The following is a 10,206-nucleotide window of genomic DNA, read 5'->3' as shown; positions in this document are numbered from 1 at the left end:
AAATGATACATATAATTACAAAATTTAGTAAGATTAAACTAAATTTTTATTTAAATTGAATAATTTTTAATTATTTTTCCATTAAATCGATCTGAAACTGTTCTATATCTGATACTTATCTGAACCGAAATCGAACGAAATAGTCATGAAATCCGAATGAATAATAAACTCTCCTCTCTGAATTATTTGAATCCAAATAAATCCGAACCAAATGCGAACATAAAATAGAATGTCCAAACAAATATAGCGGCATATCTTTTCAGCCTAGTCAACGCATTCTACGTCTATCTTTTTAGCCTAATCAACGCATTTTACGTCTCAAACGACTTGTTAATATTTAGTTTATATATAAAATAGTCATATGTGAAGTTGACGTATAAATCATCTACAATTTAAAAATTAGCCTTTCAAACATTTCATTTTCACTTTCGTTTATTTGGCTATTGCATCCACAATGTATAACTAATTTGAGTTATCGCGTTACTTCATAAACTTTTTGTAACTTTACACTACTAATAAACCAGAAATTAATTTGAGAAAAAAAAAAAACCCAGAAATTAATCTTAGATTTGGGCTTCAATGGGCCTTAAAAAGTCTCTCACACACCCACTAACAATAAATCAAACGAACATGTGACATGTAATATCATAAAATATCTTAAATTGAAAAAAAAATATCAAACCCTCTCTCGAAGTTTCCTTCCATCTCTCTCCTACAAAGATATTTTTGTTTCATTCTCTTCTCCATCCACAAAAACCATTCCCTCTCTCAACTCTCTGAATATTTTTCTTCTTACGATTTACAAATTTCCGATGCTGTGACATTAACGTCTGAGAACAGAGAAACACTTCAAATCTTTGAATTCGTAGTGCGACGGAGACGGAGGAGCCATCAGTTTCGAAAATGGCGTGCGAAGGTGGAGGATCTAACGTCAGATCTAGCTACTACACCATTCTCGGGATTCGTAAAGATGCCTCTGTTTCCGATATCCGCACTGCTTATCGTAAGCTAGCTATGGTACTTACTCTCTGAATGACTCTATTCAATCGCCGTCAGATTTTTTTTGTCTTTGATCGGAGAATTTTTGTTGTAAATCTGAGAATTTTGGTGTTTTTGGTGAAGAAATGGCATCCGGATAGATATGCTCGAAATCCTGGAGTCGCCGGAGAAGCTAAACGTCGGTTTCAACAAATCCAGGAAGCCTATTCTGGTAATTTCACATTTTGTTTTCAAAAATATCTTCTTATTAACGTCCGTTAATTATTGTCGTTCTTTTTTTTAACGTCCGTCTCACGTAACAATAACGAAACTGTTCATGATCTGTTTTTTTTTTTTCTTACAGTTTTGAATGATGAGAATAAGAGGTCAATGTACGATGTTGGACTATATGATCCTCATGAAGATGATGACGATGTTCGTAACACATTTCTTTGATTTTTTAGCTTTAGGAGAGCTTAATCACGACGTCGTTTAGTGATTTGCAAAAACTTGGCAATATTGATGATATATTTTATTAACAGCTCAAATTTAATTTACGAATTTACTATTTTCTTCATCTCATATTTAAGTTTCTGAATTTGACCCAATTGTTGTGATTTAGGACTTCTGTGATTTCATGCAAGAGATGATCTCAATGATGAACAATGTCAAAGACGCGGTATGCCCTGTTCTGTTTACCGGTTATAATTGTTTAGTCAATTTGTATATATGATTTGGATTTTGACCGGTTAGAATTGTTTGGTAAATTCAATTTTGGCGTCCACGATTAGTTGAAGAAAGATTTGCTCAACAATGTGTAAACCAACATGAACCAGGAAATAATCTTCTGGTTATGTACATTTTTAGATTAGTTTTGGTCCTTTTGGATATTAGTTTTAACGAACCGGTTTGGTTCGGTTTTGATGAATAGGGAGAGAGCTTGGAAGACTTGCAACGAATGTTCACGGATATGGTTGGTGGAGATGGCGTGAGCTATGACTGTAACAATAATCCAAAGGGCAACAAAAGACCACGTGTCAATATCTCGAGGAGTAGTGCTGCGATGCGTTAAGGCTTACTTCTTTTGTGTATGAGTGTCGTGTTGTATCAAAATTTCAATTCCATGTTCAATTGTCTAGACCATAAAATAAATTATCTGTGAAAACCAACTAGAACTAGGTAGAATCTTTGGAATCCCACATGCCCCAATCACTAATGTATCTCTCATGATTTGGTTGATTTTAAAGATTCGAAAATTATTCATGTATTGTTGCAAATCAAGTTTACTTTCATGTGGTAACTTTATAATCAACTCTTAAAGCTTTTGATTGGACCATTATCGATATCATCCTGATCTCAACATATATAGCTACACATTTAAAGACAAACAATGGTCAAACAAACATTCTTTACTAGAGCAATGTCATCCGAAAAATGCTTGTGTTGAAAAAAAACATGACATTACCGAGCAAGCCATAGATGTTATTAATCAAGCTGTTTCGTCCAATCAAAGTGTTCCCATTCGCGGGCAAAGGTCGCAACCGCCTTCTTCTGGCTCTCCACCGACTCCTGCCTTCTACGTCTATACATATCTTCTTCTGGTAACTCGAGCATTCCTCTGATTACATTTAGTCCAAGATTGCTATTGAACTGTTGTTCATCATCAATCACGTGAACAAACCCTTTGTCTAAACCAAACTCAACGTGGAAGTAAGGGAAATTCTTCGGTATAGAGTTCCTCAGACCTTTCACGCTAGTGTCTATGAGCTTCTTCGCATTGTGCTGACTCCATTCACTTTCCGCTTCATCGATCGCCTTCTTGAAGTATAAAGGACCTTCTTTTGCTATCTCTTGGGGGATTGGGATACACTCGATCAAACAGTGGCGACGTTGCTGAGACAAACCAATCACTGTCTCCAGAAACACTGCGTCTTTTCCTTCTTTTGCATACATCATTATAAGACACTTTTTGAAATTACGAATCTCGTCCCAAACATTGTCGTCAACACTTCTGCTGGCTGCCTCGTGCTGCATTGGCAAGATACAGCAATGGCCTTGGACAAGGGGCTGATGTTGTGGTAACATCAGATAGGTGAAGTTGGCAATGGACACAACTAAATGTTTCGGCCGCTTTGGGTTCTCAAAACAGAAGAGACAGCGTTCTTGCTGGGTCATAATACGTTTCACACGGTTGTCCTTTTCAGGAATGTTACTTGACGATTCCCGCTTCCGGGACTTTTTGCTTGGAGCGTCTCCATATTCATACTCATCATCAGCAGCTTGATTCGATGTTTTGTACTGTTTGTTCTGCATTATGCTCTTGGCTAGATGCATATCCGTATCATCTTCATTCTTCCTTCTACCCGACATATCTTTGACAGGATATCTAATGAGTAAGAAAAAGAGGCATTTTAAAATCAGAACGATTTGACAAAAAAAAAAGAAACGCCCTAAACAGCTCAGAAATAAAAGTAAACTAAACTTACCTCACTGCGGTTCTGATGGAGTGGTGGTCTTTGGATGAATCGTCTCCAACAGCTTGTTTTGCTTTCAGCCTTTCCGCTTCTTCCTGTAAATATCAAGAGAATTCACTTCAGAAGTAAGCAGGAAAAACAGCTCAACTAATCAGACTCAGGAAAAACTGTTAGAAAAAAGACTCAGGCACAAGGCAAGTGAATGATTGGGAATTTCAAAGTTATTGTCTCACCATAATTTTCTGGGCTTCTTCATGTTTCCCCTTCATACGGAGCTGTAAGGCTTTAGCAGCCAGTTTATTCACACTTAAATTTTCCATACTCGGAAGAGTCCCTTCGTCATCCTTATTGGTCTCTGACGGTAATGCTTCCTGCTCCACATCACTTCTGTGATCTCCACGAGTCTCTACGGGAGACACTGATACATTCTTCTGCTTAGAAAGCATTTCCTTCATGAAATTTCCGTCATTGGAAAACTTATTCATGTGAGCTGCAGCTTCAGATATCAGCTTCGAGTCTTCGTTTCTATGAGTTTGGCTCTTTCTCTTTCCCCAGGATAAAGAAGGGTCGGTTTTGGGGGCTCTCAATACACGATGGTTCAACGACTCACCTTTCAAATACTCCCGATTATTACCCTTCAAATAAAATACGTCACGAAGTTAGAATATAAGCTGTCATAATTCCCAGTATGAAACAGTACTAACCAGTATGAAACAGTACATTAGCGGTTCATGTACCTTCTCAGAAATTCTTTCTTTTGGTTTTTTTTCTGAATCATTCTTTTCATTTTCCCCTCTTCTTCTATTATTTATGGCATTCAAATGGGCACGAGATGGAGCTGCTCTTTGAGATGCGACAGACTCAACAAGGTTACCAAGAGAACCATATCGCTCGCCAGCAACCTGCATAACCCTCAAAATGATAAGGCAATACTCAAAGACCAACGAGACTATATTAATCGTAAATCAATACAAAACTTACCTCCTCAAGCCTTAGCCCTTCTCTCGCAGCCTGTTCTTTCGCACGCTTGAGTGCTTTCATTCTCCAACTTGCACCCCCATCTCCAACAACCGAAGAAGGTAAAAGCTGGTCTTTACCATGTTTTTTCTCAGATTCTTCCTCTGGATAACCGGTTCCATTTTCTTTCAAATAAGGATTTAGTTCCCTTGGGTTAACTTTAGTTACCTGGCAGAGAAAATAAAAAGCATTAACTTAACTATCTAATACGGACTTGTTAGAAAGATACTCTCAAATAAAAATTCCCTCACCTCAGGTGCACTTTCTTCAAATTTATCCTCTACATCTGAAGCAGGGTTTGGATCAGCCTTTCGGGTTGGCGGCAGCATCCAATCGAGACCCATTTTCTTTCTAACAATATCCCCTTCAAGCAAGTCATCATCAACGGTCTCGCCATCTCCACTCTTGGCAATCTTCTTCCCATCTCTCTTACTTCCTTCTCCCCTACGCTCCTTTCTATTTACGTCCTTGTTCTTTCTTCTTCTATCCTTCCCACCTTTAGATTTCTCTCTTTCCCCCTCCCAACTATCATCATGCACCTAATAGCAAAGAAAAATAACATCAAACTCAATCCAAGATGAATAAACACAAAAGAAAATTCAGGATCATATGAAACTAGAAACTTTACCTCATCACGAGGTATGATCTTTATCCCAGAAAACATATTAACAATATCTGTCCAAGGTCCTGTTGGAGAAATAATCAACAGACTTCAAAGGCAGAGCGAAGCAAACTTCAAACCTACACAAAACAGAAAACAAATTAGACCATGTCATAGCCATGATACTACTGTAAACAGAACAAGATCCAGAGATCAACAAAATCAGCAATACCAAAAGCAAGATGCAAGCACATTATTTGACTAAGCAAACCTCAGCCACAATATTTACAAATTACAATCCTCTGATCAGTAAGATCATACTTTACTAGTGCTAAGCTTGTAGGTCACTAGGTAGATGTTATTAAAGCTTAAAGCAACGAGATTGAAAGTTTGAAACTAAATTTGATCCTATAGATTCTAAACCCTACTGATTGAGAGATCTTAAGAAAACCCATAAACAAACTTCAATCGAAATGCAACACGACGACCAATATACTGTACTTCGATTGGAACCAAATTGGAGAATTTAAGAAACTAGAGAATTGAAACAGAGAGCAATCTTAAGCAAATATGTCTCCTTTATCTTCGTTAATGAAGAATAAAGAACTAATTCTCAGGAAACTTACCGGAAAAAGAAGAAGAAGAAGACAGCTACTCCGGCGATGGATGATGAACTCTGTTCGGAAGAAGGAAACGATTTGCTCTGTTCGATTGATAAATTTAGGGCTCCAGAAATAAATAACATAAGAAATACAAACTCAGAGAAAGCAACGAACCCGGACTATAAACCGGACAAACACACAACAAAACCGGGAATATGAATCCAATAACCGGTCCATAATTTCTGCAAAACCGATAATACCAAAGAAAACAACGAATTGCGACTATAAACCGGAAGAGAAAAACGACCGGGATTTGGAAATTCGAGAACCGGTCCATCATTTCTGAAAGTCGATAATACCAGACAAATACCAACCGGGATTTGGAATTTGTTAACCGGTCCATCAGAATCGATGATACGAGATAAAATTGAAGAACCGGGACTGATAACCGGAACAAATCAACAAACCGGGAACTGGAATGTCGAGAACCGGTCTCACCATTTCTGAGAAATCGATAATAGTCCTCATTCACAACGCACTTTCTCTTCCTCTCTCCTCCTACCAAGAAATCATCGTCTTCTTCTTCATCTATTCAGGATCGATCCGGCTTGAGATTTATTACAAATTCGTCCTTCTATTTGCTCCAAAAGTTCGACAATTTCGTAGGGGCAAAGATGGACGCTGATTCCAAGAGATTTCTAGCTACGCTTCGATCCCGATCTGGTGAGAAACTACAGTACCTTTATGTCAACTTTGATTTTGAGCTTTGTAAGTTTGGTAATTTTGATTTTTGAGCTCTCAAGAAGGGAATATTTGAATAAAGTTTCAAACTTTTTTTATCACATGAGTTTGATTCAAATATCGTGTTTTCTTGACTTTATGCGAAATTATTTGGTTAGTTATGTAAGTGAAAGAACAGTTTGACTCATATTTATGTTTCTGGCTATATAGGTTTTTGAGCTATGTAAGAAAAATTCTTAAACTTGTTGTGTTTAGGAGCTGTAATAGATTTGCTTCTGAAATAAAGACAACAAAAAAACTGGATGTTCCTATCTAGGTTAACATGATTCAGCAGGTTGTCTCATGGAGTCTAGTTTTGTTTTTCTTTCATATTGTTGTTACTTGGCTAGATGAAATTTTGTGCTTTTACCAGTATCATACTTGCAAATATATATGATCTTTTATGTTTGAAAATTGTAGAAATGTTAATGGGCTTTGAAGAAATAGATGGAGATGATGATTTCCAGGAGGAGTTTGCTTGCCCGTTCTGTGCAGAATCGTATGATATCATCGGGTTGTGCTGTCACATAGATGATGAACATACTTTAGAGTCGAAGAACGCGGTATTGCTCTCTACTGGTCTTTACTATCAAATCAACTTGGAATCAAAAATTATATAGCAAATGTGTACATTGGATTTTTCAGGTATGCCCTGTTTGTTCTCTTAAAGTGGGAGTTGATATCGTAGCACACAAACGCTTCACCATGGGAGTTTATTTAAGATATCCTTTTTTCAATTTCTACGTTTATAACTTACAGATATTCTTAGTTTCTCACCATGGAATCACATTCCTCTGTTGAATTCCTTAATGAGTTTTACTTGCAGCGAAAGAGAAAGTCACGAAAAAGCGGTACCAATTCGACACTTTCACTTCTTCGGAAAGAACTAAGAGAAGGAGATCTACAAAGGTTGTTAGGATTTACTTCTCGTAATGGTTCTGTTGCGTCAAGTGTAACTCCTGATCCTCTCCTGTCGTCATTTATCTCACCTACACGATCACAGAGTTCTCCTGCGCCACGCCAAACCAAAAACGTATCCGAGGATAAACAGATAGAGCGGTATAGATTCTATATTAGCTTTCTTTATTAGATTATAGAGTTTTTTGAAGGTTTAGTTTTTGATTAGCATTGAACTTGTTCAGCAAGAGACAAGTGTTCATCTCACCGGTCTCGTTAAAAGATCGGGAAGAGAGGAGGCACAAATCAGAGTTTGTTCAGAGGCTCTTGTCATCAGCCATTTTCGATGAAGTCTAATGCACATACAAAGATTGAGAACATGGAGGAACTAATTCGAATCAGACTTGAGAGAATCTGGTATATATGAAGCTCTGTTAGTTGTGTAAAAGAACCTACACAGACACATTTTCATCGGAATCTTGATTCAACTGTGTGTAGGTTTCGAGAAAAACAATGGTTGGGATGAGAAGAAGACGGAGAAGAGCGAGATGCAGCTATGTTATCAATATCTATATCTATCTATGTATTGTGTCTGTTTGGTGCTACTAAATACATTGCGTAGAAATGTGTTTTCTTAAGTTTATTAAGCAATTGAAAAGTAAGATATAGGAAGAAGAATAAGTCCTCTTGTCTGTAGCATAAACCCTATTGGTGTTCTTGTGTTGTGTGTCTTATGAAATGAAAAATGTTCACTCTTGTAAGCTAGTAAAAGAGTGATAAAAGAGTGGTTGAGAAACCACGTACGAAGTCATCTGTTTAAGAATAATTCAACAATATTGTTACTTTTGGTGTGTGTGTGTTTTTCTCTACTCAATTCTCGCTCGTCGTTCACTTAAACGCTCTTGATCTCTACCACTCAATCTCACTTCTCTCTTCATTCACATCTCTATAAAGATATGTTTCTCTCATTTAAACTCTCTTGATATCTCTCACTCAATATCAATTCTCTCAATGATTTTAAATTTCATTGTTAGATTTCTATTTAGATTAGTATATTTAGGAGCCGTTCTCAATTTTTAGAATTAGAAATTTAAATTGAAATTTCTAGATTCAGATTGTGAAATTTTGGATATGTTATTTTTTTCATTTAGATATTTAGTTTCAGATGAAGATTGGAATTTTCTTTATATATTTTTTTAAAGTTTTTATTTAGAAATTGAATGGTAATTTTATAATTTGTTATATTATGAATTTAGAGTATAAATTAATTAATCAAATTTTAAGCTTAAGACATTCTTATTATTTTGTAAGTTGTTACTTTTAATTAAGTTTCTTTAAATTTGACTCACAAATCTTTATTTATGTTTGTACCTCTATTTTCACATTGTTCTCAATCATTTTACGGATTAAGAGAATTCCAATATGAAAATTCATTGATTCGAATAACAAAAAAAAGTAGATTACATGTTCCATAATACATACAGATTTCATATTTTGGATAATAATACAATAAATTTTGTAACTAAAACTACAATATATTTAGAGACTTAGTAATTATTTCAACCCGCACATAGTACCAATAAACTACCTAATAGTTTATTATTTATAAATTACATTATATTTTCATGTACGTAATCTTTTACTATAATCATATGCAAGGATCCAATGCCATTAGTTTAGTTTGACTATTTGGAAGCGTGCCTGCAACTCGAATGTTCATTAATTTACTAACATTTGCATTCGGAAGTTAAATGTGTAAATTATTCATCATATTAATTGAAATTTATACAATTAGAATTAGTTGAAACTACTTTTGTTATATTAATTATTATGCTATCTCTCCATGCGAAGAGACAAAGTCGGTCAATGGACGGAAAAAAAAGAAGTCCGTCAATGTCAATGACGAGCATATGCGAACCATCCAAATTCCAAAACGATAAAAAAACTTATTGATACATTTTGATTTTTGTCAATTTCATAGATAGTACGTGCCCATGTGACGTCGGCGATACGTATTACCTATATAAACTCTACGTATGATACAATAAAAACCAAAAACGTACCACAAAACAAAACAAAACAAAATATGTCCGCTAATCACACGACTCTCCATAGCTCCGGGGATGAGGAGCCAAATCACGAGTTGTATTCTGCAGCGGTGCACAAGCTCGTGGTGTTAATGAACGCCGGTGTTTTTGGATTTCTCCAGCTCAGCGACCTGTCGGCTATCGGAACCAATGCAGTTGTCTCTACATCTGTTATGTTCGAGACTCATCGAGCCACTTTCCTTTGTTACTGGGTTCTCATATTGATCTACGCCTTTCTTCGTATCTACGAGATCAAACTTCGCATCGTATCGTTTCGCATGCTCGTGGGACATATAAGCCATCTCTTTGGTGCTCTCGCAGCTCTCTTGCTCATATCTGTTGTGTCTTCCATCTTTTCTCTTATCGTTGTTCCCCTATGGCTTGCGTGGCTCTTCGCCGTATTGTACATAGCTTTCCGAGATGTCATAAATCTACCAGCAAATTCATTGGGTGGTGTTGACCCACCAAACCAACTAGTGTCGGTCTAGGGTCACTATCTCATGTTGCTTTCTGACTACATTTGTGTTTGTTGTTTATTCATGTCCCTATGACGATTGTGAGCATCCTATTTGTTGGTGTTTGTTATATAAATAAAACAGAAAAGAGAGTGATTTATTGTACATCAGTTCCTCCTTAGTCTAGAGGGTATAAGAAAATTTTCAAAACCGCATTCTTCATACCAAACTGAATAAACTAACAATGACACAATTTCTTCTCACGTGAGTTGCACGAATTTGCCTTTTCAGTTTGTTTGTCTTTCCCGTGTATAT

The 10,206-nt window shown here is 36.3% G+C and overlaps 4 protein-coding genes across 6 annotated transcripts; 3 read left to right on the top strand and 1 right to left on the bottom strand.

Annotated features, from left to right (window-relative positions):
- Positions 1 to 648: 648 nt before the first annotated feature.
- Positions 649 to 3,049, top strand: AT1G56300 (Chaperone DnaJ-domain superfamily protein). Of its 2 annotated transcripts, none has more exons than NM_104509.4 (5): positions 649 to 1,017; positions 1,123 to 1,210; positions 1,343 to 1,413; positions 1,601 to 1,657; positions 1,910 to 3,049. In NM_104509.4, the coding sequence occupies exons 1-5, from the start codon at positions 904 to 906 to the stop codon at positions 2,048 to 2,050; spliced, it is 471 nt and encodes a 156-aa protein (NP_564717.1). In that variant the 5' UTR covers positions 649 to 903; the 3' UTR covers positions 2,051 to 3,049. The 2 variants fall into 2 exon arrangements, with proteins under 2 accessions (NP_564717.1, NP_001322665.1); NM_001333776.1 differs by having other exon boundaries at positions 1,770 to 2,304.
- On the bottom strand, positions 2,275 to 5,810 carry AT1G56290 (CwfJ-like family protein). Its single transcript, NM_104508.2, has 8 exons — positions 5,697 to 5,810; positions 5,098 to 5,210; positions 4,721 to 5,008; positions 4,434 to 4,637; positions 4,190 to 4,354; positions 3,686 to 4,087; positions 3,465 to 3,547; positions 2,275 to 3,364 (listed from the first exon to the last, which is right to left on the bottom strand). The coding sequence occupies exons 2-8, from the start codon at positions 5,131 to 5,133 to the stop codon at positions 2,464 to 2,466; spliced, it is 2,079 nt and encodes a 692-aa protein (NP_564716.1). The 5' UTR covers positions 5,134 to 5,210; positions 5,697 to 5,810; the 3' UTR covers positions 2,275 to 2,463.
- Positions 5,811 to 6,194: 384 nt separating this feature from the next.
- On the top strand, positions 6,195 to 8,217 carry DI19 (drought-induced 19). 2 transcript variants are annotated; one of them, NM_104507.4, is made up of 6 exons: positions 6,195 to 6,395; positions 6,873 to 7,015; positions 7,098 to 7,163; positions 7,279 to 7,511; positions 7,595 to 7,766; positions 7,848 to 8,217. In NM_104507.4, the coding sequence occupies exons 1-5, from the start codon at positions 6,347 to 6,349 to the stop codon at positions 7,704 to 7,706; spliced, it is 603 nt and encodes a 200-aa protein (NP_564715.4). In that variant the 5' UTR covers positions 6,195 to 6,346; the 3' UTR covers positions 7,707 to 7,766; positions 7,848 to 8,217. The 2 variants fall into 2 exon arrangements, with proteins under 2 accessions (NP_564715.4, NP_001319253.1); NM_001333775.1 differs by having other exon boundaries at positions 6,624 to 7,012.
- Positions 8,218 to 9,421: 1,204 nt separating this feature from the next.
- AT1G56270 (RPB1a) lies at positions 9,422 to 10,055 on the top strand. Its single transcript, NM_104506.2, has one exon. The coding sequence runs from the start codon at positions 9,436 to 9,438 to the stop codon at positions 9,922 to 9,924; it is 489 nt and encodes a 162-aa protein (NP_176023.1). The 5' UTR covers positions 9,422 to 9,435; the 3' UTR covers positions 9,925 to 10,055.
- Positions 10,056 to 10,206: the final 151 nt, after the last annotated feature.

This window comes from Arabidopsis thaliana (genome assembly GCF_000001735.4).
Source record: "Arabidopsis thaliana chromosome 1 sequence".
Classification (NCBI taxonomy): Eukaryota; Viridiplantae; Streptophyta; class Magnoliopsida; order Brassicales; family Brassicaceae; genus Arabidopsis; species Arabidopsis thaliana.
Note: the sequence above shows the minus strand (reverse complement) of the source record. Positions and strands in the feature narration are given on the sequence as shown.